This window comes from Sphaerodactylus townsendi, linkage group LG09 (assembly GCF_021028975.2).
Source record: "Sphaerodactylus townsendi isolate TG3544 linkage group LG09, MPM_Stown_v2.3, whole genome shotgun sequence".
NCBI lineage: Eukaryota > Metazoa > Chordata > Lepidosauria > Squamata > Sphaerodactylidae > Sphaerodactylus > Sphaerodactylus townsendi.
This window is the reverse complement of record NC_059433.1, coordinates 14,925,560-14,938,319: the sequence shown is the minus strand read 5'-3', so window position 1 is coordinate 14,938,319 and position 12,760 is coordinate 14,925,560. Positions and strand designations below refer to the sequence as shown.

The window sequence follows — 12,760 nt, the reverse complement described above, 5'->3', positions numbered from 1 at the left end:
TGGGGTATAAATCCAAACTCTTCTTCTTCTTCTTCGAGGAGGGGAGGGAGCTGTTCCTGTTGGCAGCAGAGGGTAGGACTTGCAATAATTGGTTTAAATCACGGGCAGAAAAGTTCTGATTGGATATTAGGGGGGGGGGGATTTACAGTAGCAGCAGTTCAGCATTGGAATTGGCTGCCAAGGAGGGTAGTGCGTTCCCTCGCACTGGCAGTCTTCAAGGAATGGCTGGACAAAAACTTCGGGGTGCTCTAAGTTTATCTTGCATTAAGTTGGGGTTGGACTAGATGGCCTGTGTGGTCCCTTCCAATTATATGATTCTATGTTCCATGCTTGTGTTTCACTGGGAAAAACACTGCTTACCAGTTAACTACATTTGGGGAACTGTAGGTCTGTTTTTGAATCAAATATATATTTCATTATAATGTTATATCTCTCTCAGTTTGCAGAAATGCAGATAAAAACAATACCTTTTGTTAGTGAAAAACTCCTAAATCAGAGTCAAGTCCCAGATAATAGGTGTAGACAGATATAATCCAGACTAGAAAGTTGCCCCTGATGTGACCCAACCATGGACTACAATTGCCATCAGCCCCTGCAGCATGCTGGCAGGGGCTGATGGGAATCATAGTCCAGGAGCATCTGGAGGGCCAGGACACTCCTGATTTAAAGGTTTGATTTGGAGCAGTCCCTCTCACTGGTTTCCATCCCATCCAAAGGATTGCTGCTGTCCACAAAACCACTTTAAATTATTCCTGCATGTGTGTAAACTGACTCACAGCCTCACCCACAATCCAGTAAAATCAAAACATTGAGAAGCAAGCCTCTTTTGAGCAACTGAAACAGCACCAAACCGTCTCTGCTTCGAGTATTTCAACTTAAATGACCTGTATCTGTCAATCTGTGGGAGGGAAGGCCAGATGGTATAGCCAGAACTCATCAAATATTGAAAGCTAACAAGGGTCAGTATTTGGATGGGAGACCACCAAGGAAGACTCTGTAGAGGAAAGCAATGGCAAACCACCTCTGCTTCTCACTTGCCTTGGAAGTGCCTCACTGGAGTCACCATAAATCAGTTGCAGCTTGAAGGCATATAGGTATGTACTAGCAATAAAGCCCGTTGAGTGAGAAAATACAATGGGCTCCAGAAAACTGTTGTTTGCAAATATGGATCCTGGCTTTACAAAGGAAGGCGGAGCAGGGTAACTGTGAAGATGGGGAGATGGATCCCAGCTTTGCAAAGGGAGGGAGCCAGCAGGGAGCCTGTTGCAGTGGTGGGATCCAAACATTTTAGTAACAGGTTCCCATGGTGGTGGGATTCAAACAGTGGCGTAGCGCCAATGGGGCTGGGCGGGGCACGACGGGGCGTGGCCAGGCATTCCGGGGGCAGGGCATTAATCATTTCTCTGTTACTGTAAAAAACTCTTACTGTAAAAAAAGTTCCTAATTTCCAGCTGGTATCTTTCTGTCCATAATTTAAACTCATCATAGTAGTCCTATAGTCTACTGTAACAGAAACAACTGTTCTCCTCTAATTGACTGCCTGTCAAATACTTAATACTTTCAAATACTTAATTTTGTTTCTAGAAATCAAAAGAAGGATACTTCCCTTAAACAAGGAACTTTACCATATTTCTAAAACATGTTTTTAAAACAGCCCAACAGGGAGAATTATCCCGTTTTCTACCTTCGCTAACCAGCCACAAAGGAAACAACAGGACTGTATGATTTTTGGACCTAATGGAATTTCTAACGGAAAAGCGGACCCAATTAGTAACCCCCTCTCAGCACACACAAATAATTAGTAACCCACTCTCGGGAACTGGTGAGAACCTGCTGGATCCCACCTCTGGCCTGTTGCCTTCGTGTAGCTGCTTTCGCAACGGCACCCTCTTCTCTTTGGAAAGTGCCTGCGCGAAGGCAGCAGCATTCCCTGTAACAGCAGCCTTTGCAAGGGCTGCTAAGAAGTGTAGTCCTTACCCTTTCGGACAGAGCTGGAATCTGGGTCCTCCCAGATGGCCAAGGACTACACTTCCCAGCAGCCCTCACCACAATATTCAGTTATATGGTGAGATATCAATCTGTGATTGCCACAGAGGCCATCATGGGACTTCTGCAAAAGCTCAGAGGCAGCACACATGTCTGACAAGCAGGTTTCAGGTTCAATGTCTTCAGCTAAAGATCTCAGGTATGAGACACCAGGAATGCGCTTTCTGTGCCTGAGCCCTCTGAAGGCCATTGTCACAGCAGGTAAAAAATGATCCACATGGATCAACAGTCTGACTTGCGATAAGGCAACTTCACACGTGTGAGGGCCCTTTCGCACATGCAGAATAATGCACTTTCACAATTGTTTGCAAGTGGATTTTGCTATTTCGCACCGTAAAATCCTGCTGCATTGAAAGTGGATTGAAAGTGCATTATTCTGCATATGCAAAAGTGCTCTTAGACAGAGGGAGCTCCCTTCCATAAGGGAATCTCATTCATTTCAATGGAGGAAATGCTTCTGCAGGGACAGAGAGTGCACATTTCTCCGCATTGAAATAAACAGAGCATCAGGATGACCACAGGAGCTGGATCAGGGAGAAGGAGAGCATGAGTTGTACAAGAGCAGTTAATTGGACAGCTTTTGCATGGGCAGTAATTTCCCACAATTCCCCTTCATTGCAATATGTTTACACAAGACAACTGTCTAATGAATTGAACCCATAGTGTATAAGTGCCATTTTTGTATTAGGTGTTTGATTGGTGATGTGATGGCCAAGAAAGCCAATGCGATTCTGGGTTGAATCAATAGTAGTGTCAAGATTGAGGGAAGTAATTGTATCTCTCTATTCTGAATTGATTAGACCTCACCTGGAATATTGTGTACAGTTTTGGGCACCGCAATTCAAGAAGGATATTGACAAGCTGGAACGGGTCCAGAGGAGGGCAACCAAAATGGTAAAAGGCCTGGAGTCCATTCCCTACAAAGAGAGGTTTAGGGAGCTGGAGATGTTTAGTCTGGAGAAGCTTAAGTTAAGTGTTTAAATATTTGTTTAAATATTTGTTTAAATGTTTAAATATTTGAAGGGATGCCATGTCAAAGAGGGAGCAAGCTTGTTTTCTGCTGCCTCAGAGACTAGGACACGGAGTAATGGATTCAAGGTACAGGAAAAGAGATTCCAGCTAAACATTAGGAAGAACTTCCTGACCGTCAGGGTGTTCGACAGTGGAATTCACTGCCTCGGAAAGTTGTGGAGTCTCCTTCTTTGGAGGTTTTTAAACAGAGGCTGGATGAACATATGTCAGGAGTGCTTTGATCATGTGTTCCTGCATTGCAGGGGGTTGGACTTGATGGCCCTTGTGGTCTGTTCCAACTCTATGATTCTATGACTGGTGGGGCTATTCCAGGTGGTAATTGTGAGACGGGACATAGCCTCAAGGTATTTGTGAACAGTACCGTGTATTTGCGAAAATGCAGAACTTGAAAAACATACCACAGATTAATTTGGGGAAAAATAAACTACTGTCTGATGGGAGGACAATGAGGTAGCTCAAACAGAAAATGCAACGACCACATGAGGAAGTCCCATCAGATGCTACATACCTGTCAACACTTTCCCCTTATTTCGATAGTACACAGCGAGGACAGCAATACCAACCAAGGCGACAAGGAGGAGTGGAGCAACCAACATATAAAATAATTGGTTTGTTTCTGGAAAAAGAACAAAAATTGTAAGAGCAGCCCACCGTAGGCTTATAGGGAAATAAGCTTTATGCTAACGTAAGTGCCGGACAGCTAAAAACAGGGGAGTCCAACTCTGGCACTTCAGATGTTCATGGACTACAATTCCCATCAGTCCCTGCTGGCCATGCCATGTGGTCCATGAACATCTGAAGTGCCAGAGTTGGATACCCCTGGCTTAAAATCTCAATTTTTTAAAAGTATATAGAAAAACAACTGGAGCGCTGATTGATCCTCCTACTCAAATTTCACATTTGAATCGTGTTTGAATCAAATTGTTATATGTCATGTTCTTTCTTTGTGGGATACCACAAGCAATTTGGGAAGTACGTAAGGCAAACTGGGAAATTAAATTACACTACAAGTCGATTGCATTATCAGTCTAGAGTACGTGCAAAAAGAAAAAGAAAAGGCTTGGATTCTACCAAGAATTTTGTGGGTGCAAAGAGGTGGCCAATTTTTGCTGACTCCCTGTGTTGCAGTACCCTCCTATGCTGCTCCAAGGGGAACAGGACCCCCCCCCCCAGATATACCAGGAAGGGAAATCTCATGTTGTGGGGAGAGGGTATCAGTGAAAACTGCCACATGTCAATGGAAATTTTAAACAGGATCCAAGCCAGGCATCCCAGTGTTACATAAATCCTTATTTGCCAGAAGAAACCCCAAGTAACTGAAAGCAGGGGTGTACATTTGGATATTTCTGCACTGAAACCATACCCCAAATTAGTTCTTTCTTTTCAGCTTGGGGATAGTCAAAATGGGAAAAGTCACTCAAAACATTTAAGAATTCCTGAAATTTATAGCTCAAAATTTCTGGAATTCTTTTTTGGGGGTTGGGGGTTATTTCAGCTTGAACCGGAATCAAAGGGGCGGCAGTGAGATGGCGGGGAAACCTGACCACGAGAGTCAGGATAACAGGACATCTGCCAGAAGTTTCAGTGGGCAACTGAGCAAGTATCCGGAGCAGCAGTAGATCAGGCACCCAGATGCCAGGTCTACTGCCCATTGAAAACATCGAAGGACACCTGGCATTCAATACTCTTGAATCAGAAAAGAGTACCTGGAATGGATTCCCAAATGGCATCCATGATACCAGTGAAATTTAAGGATAACTGCAATCATAAGCTTTCTGAGATACTGAAACAAAAGTACAATAGAGTGTTGTGGGTTTTCCGGGTTGTATGGCCGTGTTCTGGTAGAATTTTCTCCTGACATTTCGCCTGCATCTGGTGAAACATCAGGAGAAAATTCTTCTGGAACACAGTCATACAACCCGGAAAACCCACAACACTCCAGTGATTCCGGCCATAGAAGCCTTCGACAATACAAAAATTAAAATATTTTTGTAAGTGTTCACTTCCAATTGAGAAAAAAGTATGTACCTAAGTTCTTTAAGACCAAAATCTTACTCCAGATCCAACATAACTCTGCTTCCATTTAAGACAAATTAGCAGGAATCTTGTGAATGACACAGAGCTTTGCATCTTACCCATCGCTTCCTACTACTGACCAACAGATGCTTTTATATTATTAAATTTACCATCTTGCGGATGGATGGTCTTCAGAAGCTTCTCACAAACGGCATCAGACGTATCACTGCCAGGAATTTTTTCCTCGGCTCCAAGTGTACAGCTTCAAAAGAAATGGAGAAAAAAGAAAAAAGGAATACAGTGACAATGCTACTGAAATATGAGAACAGATTGTTTGCAGCCTTTAACTGAAGCTCGGACGTGTGGACTTTATCTTCCTGCCGGGACCTGAATTGTCCAACCTAGCTCCATCTCATCAGATCTCTAAAGCTATCCGACTACTAACCAGGTCGACCCTGGTAACCAGCAGTCCAGGGTTACTATGCAGCGGCAGGCAATAGCAAACCAATTCTGTTTGTCTCTTGCCTTGAAAATCCTATAGGGTTGTATGACAACTGAGGCTGAGATTAAGCTTGGGAGAGCCACTCTTATCCCACCTCGGTCTCGGGTCCTTTTTCCCTCCTAATGACTCCAGACCAGCTGATTGTTCAAGGATTTATTGTAAAAGTTCAAAACAAAGAAATAAAACATTAATGCAGTTAAGAGATTGCTCAGCTGGTTACATTCCTTTTGGTTCTTTGTCCCCATTCCGGGAACCCATGGCCCAGAGATGCTTCTCTGACCACGTCTCAAGATGGAATTCAAAAACCTTTGTTTCCCCCTTCTCAGGAAAACTCTGTTCAGGACACGAGGTAACTTAGGCCTTTGAAGTTTCATCCTGGCACCTTTGCATGGCTTCCTGTCCTCCCTTCAGGAGATCAAAAGGCAAAGATGCTTTTCACAGTCATATGTGACTTCCCTCTACTGTAGCAATAGCATCTTCCATGACAGGTTGCCACAGGTTGGCTGAGACTTGACAGCACTTTACACACACACACATATCTTCTTAATCTCCTTTTCCTTGCAAACGTCTGGCAAATGCAACTTGTCACATGATTTATAGCCCCATCCAAAGTGGGCGGCTGAATCCATCACTGGAGGCAATGTGGGCCTACACCGGTGGATCTGCCCTCCCCAAGGCACTTGTCCTGATGGAGGGGTGGGTCTGCCGCAGGCAACCACTGAAATTTGCCCAAAAGGCCGGATGTGGTGGTGTGCGCCATGACAGTGTCCTTGCACCCCTGTTGCTTATGCCCCCTTTTGGTGGCGTCGGTCCACGGAAACCCTATGGAGGGCTTTCCAGCACCAGGTCTATTTTTTGCCTTTTTGGCTCTCCGTGCCACCAGAAAGTCCACCTGGGAATGGAATGGTGGTGTGGGTGAGGAGCCATGTCGAGGCGGCCAGTCATTTGGATAGGGCTGAAAAGTCATGCTGCATGTTATTTATTGTAAGATGCTGGAGAACAAACAATGCACTTTAAAATTACACTTACTTAGTCCAGGGTTTACATTCATCGGTTGAAGAAGAGGTATTAGAAAAGTGGCCCGTGGGACACGGAAGACATACTGTATCCTTGTCTTTTTGTACTACGAGAAAAATGATAAACAACAGGGATGAGTCGACCAGATGAGACAAAATGGATTGAGCCGGGATGAAAGGTGGTGAAGAAATACCTCAAATAAATACACTATTGGGGTGCTGTGTGGTTTCCGGGCTGTATGGCCGTGTTCTAGCAGCATTCTCTCCTGACGTTTCGCCTGCATCTGTGGCTGGCATCTTCAGAGGATCCTCTGAAGATGCCAGCCACAGATGCAGACGAAACATCAGGAGAGAATGCTGCTAGAACACGGCCATACAACCCGGAAACTACCCAGCACCCCAGTGATTCTGGCCATGAAAGCCGGAATACAATACACTGCTCGTAACTATTTTCAAGACATGCTGACCGGTGTTGTATATTCTTCCCTGTAACAAAAGGTGAAATTTAAAGGTAGGGTCTGGGATTCTCCCAGAGTTACAAGAGTCGGTTGCCATAGAGAACGCTGCTGCTTTGGAGAGTGTATTCTACCCTCAGTAACCTCCCGTCTCCCCAGAATCTCCAGGAATCTGGAGCTAGCAACATGAGAGGCCTCAAAATAAAACACGTTCCAGCACCGATACACAGCCCAGGTTCCTCGTTACATTTCCCAGATATTAGATAGGCTCTCTTTCCCCTGCCTCACCAGCAGGCCACCTGCCTGTTTGGGAGGCCTCGTTTCCACGGGTAAAGGAAGGTCAGTCAATCTCCAAGCTCATTTGGTCTCCAGTCTTTCAGCTCAGCCTGCCAGCAAAGGTGCCAATTAGTGCCAGTTTTCTGATCCGAGCTGTGTTCAATGGACTGAGACCAGCAGGGCAGTGCGAGGAGATCAGCGTCACGCCAGGAAAGAAGGACTTGGGGGGGGGGGGGGGCTGCCAGCTCAAAATCAGTTCTCTTGTACTTGAAAATGTTTCTCCCCTTGTCTGACTTCACCTTGTAAGTCAAAAACAGCATCAAAGTCTTACTAGGATACTTGACTCCGAAACCCTGAGGACGGTACAGTGTTTCATGCCGATTAGCCGAGTCACCCAGTCTTAGAAACTCCAGTGGTAGCCGGCTGTACAAGCACACAGTCGGGGGAAGGTGCTGTTTCCTGGGTGTACTTCTTCTTTCCCTTCAAAACAAAGATAAAAAACAAACAGCAGAAGTTATTAGAGTCGCATCTCCTTCAGTCAGAATGCACTGCATGCCATGAAGCGTGCTCACACCGCAGATACGCCAGCCTGAAGCTCTATGTTGGTTGCTGCTCACACACGAAGGACAGTTTCCTACCTGTGGCCCACAGAGGCGTAGCTGGGCCATACTGCGCCCAATGTGCAATCTGAGTTTTCCGCCCCCTGGCGCCCTCTTGCAAGGTCTCCTGGGAAGTGTAGTTCCCACCAGGCCATTTTCAGCCTCAAGTGAACAGGCCACTTTTCCAGCCTGCTCTTTCAGGCTGAACTAAGGTAAGTGTGGGGGGGCAGGGGGGGCAATTTTCCGCCCCCCCCCCCGACATGCGCCCCCTGGAATCTCCATCACTGGTGGTCCATTATGCACAAGGTGTCTGCTGTGGCAGGGGCAAATATCCGTCGCAGCAAGATTTCTTGTACAGCTGTATTTCCTCAAACCCCGCTTTCAATTTCCATTCTGGTCAAGCAACACCACTGTAAGCGTGATCTTAATTTTCTTCACCACCAGAGCAGGGGAAATTTGCTAGTAAGCACAGCTTTGCCCCGGATATCTTCCATCCACCTACCACCAGCCCAGCCCATTCCCGTGCACACCTCTCCCCTTCCCCCTTTTCAGATTTGTTATTACTTCAATTTTTGCCATTTATTATACTTATGTCAGTATGAGATATGAGAAAATCACTGCAAAATGGCTATGTTTTATTGCATTGGAAAACCTGGCAAATCAAGTGGCGGGGAAATATCTGTAAGATGAATTACAAATGGTGGACTAACCATTTAATAACAAGCCTCACTCTCCTCCCATGGCAGCAGCACAGGAAGTGTGTGTGTGTGTGTGTGTGTGTGTGTGTGTGTGTGTCAGTTCTAGGACATGCTCCCCTTCTTAAGTAGAGTTTGGTTCAGGGAATTGCTTTGCCTCTTGGGGGGTAATTTTTGGAATGGGGCTACAATATTGATATAACTGAAATAGTAGGTATATCGATGTAACTGCAATTTAAAGGGTTTTAACAAAGCCCTTTATTTTGCAACTATCAGGTGTGATGAGATCTGTGCCTTTAAGAGGGAGTTGATATGCAGAGTTAAGAGAACCAGGAAAAGCAGAGACTTCAGCAAGCCAGCTGCAGGGCAGGCAATGAATGCCTTCTTGCGTGTAAACAGAGAAACGCGAGGAGACCATACTACAGCCTCACTGCACAGCTAAGAGCCCTGAGGTAAGCGGGCTTGTGATTCCCGCAGACATAAAACAATAACAGTGCAACACCCTCCCGCCACCCTGCCACTGTCTATCAACAATACTATGGAGGAAAATATAGAGAAACAAGTAAATTTAATGTGGCCTCTACGTGGCTCACAAGATCATATTCCTCTCTTCCATTTTTTCCCCTCAGAACAGTAACCCTGAGTAGAGACACTGTGAATGGACCAAGGTTACTAGAGAGTTTCCATGGCCAAGTAGGGATTTGAACTTGAATCTCCCTGTTCCTAGTCTGATACTCCAACCACTATCCCACAATGGCTCTGAAGTCTTTGAAAGCTTTTGTTACTGCTGTAGTAGCCATGCTATAAATGCCCACCTCACCCCACACATCTCTGCTTGGTTCAAAGGTACCGTAGCGGTTCAAATCTGAGTCTTTGAAATCCTTGTCCAGCACTCTAACCACTGTACTACACAGGCTGCGAAAAAGCAGTAGAAGGAACGTAGTATGCCCTTAATGGTTTGCAGGAGAACTCTTCCACAGGGCCCAAATTGCACTAGGATGTGCCATTGCTTGCTGGATGTAAAGTGTAGATCAGGGGTCCCCAAACTACGGCCCGGGGGCCAAATGTGGCCCCCTGAAGGCATTTATCCGGCCCGCCAGGCATGGCGGCGATGGCTCCATTCATGTGCAGTGGGGTCTCGAGGGAGAGGAGGAACCGGCCCCAACGGCTGTTGATTGCAGTTACATGATGGCACCCCCAAATCTCCATGAATTTTCTGACCCAGAGTTGGAAACCTTACATGTGGCAACGCCTGCTCCGCCCTTTCCTCTCAGCTACTCCATGTGTTGCTCTCAGGCTTTCTGTTCCGCCTCACACCCATTGGCATCAGCCAGGCTGGCGAATCGCTCGCTGTCTGCTAGGGAGGAAAGAACCCAGGAAGATACCTGATCCTGGGTTAGATGGAATGCTTCATTAGGGAGAAAGTTCTGCTTTTACAGGGGAAGGTATTCCACAGCCTCCCCAACAATATTTGGAGCCCACCCTGTGTACTTGACATACTTTGGTCACTGTTCTAAAAATAGACCATGACAGAAAGGCTGAAAGGTGAAATCAAACATTTTACAATCATTTGTGCATAGGAATTTGTTCATAGTTTTTTTTAGTCCGGCCCTCCAACAGTCTGAGGGACAGTGAACTGGCCCCCTGTTTAAAAAGTTTGGGGACCCCTGGTGTAGATAGTTGAGGAAGGCAATGGCAAACCATCCAATAAACAAAGCTCAGAGGTGGAGAGAGGGGAAACTGTGCCCGGGGGATGCGCGCCCTGCGCCCCTGCCACAGTGTCACCCACCCCTGCCCTGCCCTCTCGACAGCCTGGCCACACCTCTGCCGTTGCTCCACCTGGGGTGTCACGCCCCCCCCCCCCCAGCCTCTTGGGTGCCGCCCCACTGACAAAGCCTATTAGTAAACATTAGACCAGGATCTGGGAGACACGGCTATGAATTGCCTGCCATGGAAGCTTGTTGGGTGACTTTAGACCTATCACACACACTTGGCCTAATGTAACCCACAGAGTTGTGAGGTTTCATTGGAGGACAGGAGAACAACGGAAGCTGCTTTGGGTTCCCATTGGGAGGCCAGGTAGAGTCCAAATGACTGAAGTAGATAAATAAACACACACTTGGGGCTCCTAATACGCCCTTGCAGGACAAGAGCACAGACCTTCGTGCATTTGCCTTACCATAATCACATATTTTTTGCAAGAAGCACTTTTCTTCTTCATTCCATATGTCCATGTATTCATTGGGGCCACACAGCTGGCACACAGTCTCCGAGCTGGCAGTGCATTTTGAGGACATGAACTTTCCTGGGAGGAAGAAAAGAAAATGTTGTTGTTGTTTGTTGTGAACCGGCCTGAGCCCTCCAGGGGAGGGCGGTATATAAGCTGAATAATTAATAAATAGACAGACAGACAGACAGACAGACAGACAGACAGACAGACAGACAGACAGACAGACAGGCTACATCTGGAGTTCTGCAAAGCAAACAAACCAACCTTAACACAGACTTAGCAGTGATGTGATCATTATTTCCAGTTCCTTACTTGGAATATCATTCGTCAACATACTGAAGGTAAGGTGACCAACTTAAGAGTTAAAATATATCGACCCCAGGCAGTGGCCGGGGTCTAGTAAGGGGCAGATGCAGCCTGCCAGGATGGAGGCTGATAGAATATAGCTGCTCACAAGGGAAGTTCATGAGTGACGCTTTAATGGCAGGGAGAATAGGGTCAGTACCAAAAAGTCTCTGCAGGACTATCTCTGATAGCCAAAACAGATGGGACTACAGGAGAGCAGCAGTGGCATAGTGGTTAAGAGCAGGTGCACTCTAGTCTGGAGTGACCTAGGGCTAGGGTGACCTAGGGCTAGTCACAGTTCTTCGGAGTTCTCTCAGCCCCACCTACTTCACAGGGTGTTTGGTGTGTGTGTGTGGGGGGGGGGGGAGGAGATTGTCAGCCCCTTTGAGTCTCTTATAGGAGAGAAAGGGGGGATATAAATCCAACTCTTCTTCTTCTATCTTTGACAACCAAAACAAGTCTCCATCAGTCTGTAAAGGGAAAATACATGCACACAATTTGAGCCACATGCTGGTGGAACATGGAAAAAAGGAACACGTATTCAGCCCTGGTCTTGCAAGGTGTACACTCTGCCATGAAGCATGTGATGGCTGGATAATGGGGACTGCAGACAGACACATCTTTAAAGCTCAGATGATAATAAAGGGGGTAGTGAGATAAACATTATTTGTATCGTCGAAGGCTTTCAGGGCCGGACTCAACTGGTTGTGGTGGGTTTTCCGGGCTGTGTGGCCGTGGCCTGGTGGATCTTGTTCCTAACGTTTCGCCTGCATCTGTGGCTGGCATCTTCAGAGGTGTATCACAGAGGGAAGTCTGTTACACTGTTACACAGTGTGTAAAAGACTTCCCTCTGTGATACACCTCTGAAGATGCCAGCCACGCACGAAGCCCAGGCTAAGATCCACCAGATCGGCTACAATAAACTTCCACAACCAGTTAAACATTATTTGTTTCTCGAGCCCAGGGCAAAGTATATACTAGCAGCAGAATGAAGCAACAGAATTCTGAGCTAGTTGAACAGACTAACATAGAAACTTAGAATTGGAAGGAACTTCAGAGTTCATCTAGTCCAACCACATGCACAACTCAGGGAATTCACCTTGTGCCCCGCTCCCGCAGTGACCCCAGCTCTATGCCCAGAGGAAGACAAAAAAAACCTCTAGGATCCCTGGCCAATCTGACCTGGAGGAAAATTCCTTCCTGACCACAAAGTGGTGATTGGCATTATGCTGGGCATGTAAGAAAGGGGCATGAGAGATGAGCGTTGATTCATCTCTTCCTGCCCTGCCTCTCGTGACCTGCCTCAGTTCAGGGAATCAGCATTGCTGTCAGAGGGCCGTCTAGCCTCTGCTTAAAAACATCCAAAGGAGAGCCCGCCGCCTCCCGAGGAAGCCTATTCTATTGAAGAACTGCCTTGACTATCAGGAAGTTCTTCCTACTGTTTAGCTGAACATGTTTGTTGATTTAATTTCAACCCGTTGGTTCTGATCACAGACTGTACCACTGCAGGCTAAAAAGAGCAAGTGTGATTTCTAAATGCTCCCCTCA

At 46.4% G+C, this 12,760-nt stretch overlaps 1 protein-coding gene across 1 annotated transcript in view; it reads right to left on the bottom strand.

Annotated features, from left to right (window-relative positions):
• The window catches only part of TNFRSF11A (TNF receptor superfamily member 11a), a 67,657-nt gene that overhangs the window by 17,169 nt on the left and 37,728 nt on the right, over positions 1-12,760 (bottom strand). The window contains 6 exon segments of the mRNA XM_048507309.1: positions 3,587-3,694; positions 5,265-5,356; positions 6,626-6,719; positions 7,675-7,747; positions 7,750-7,823; positions 10,817-10,942. Of these exon segments, the coding sequence (XP_048363266.1) occupies positions 3,587-3,694; positions 5,265-5,356; positions 6,626-6,719; positions 7,675-7,747; positions 7,750-7,823; positions 10,817-10,942 (567 nt within the window).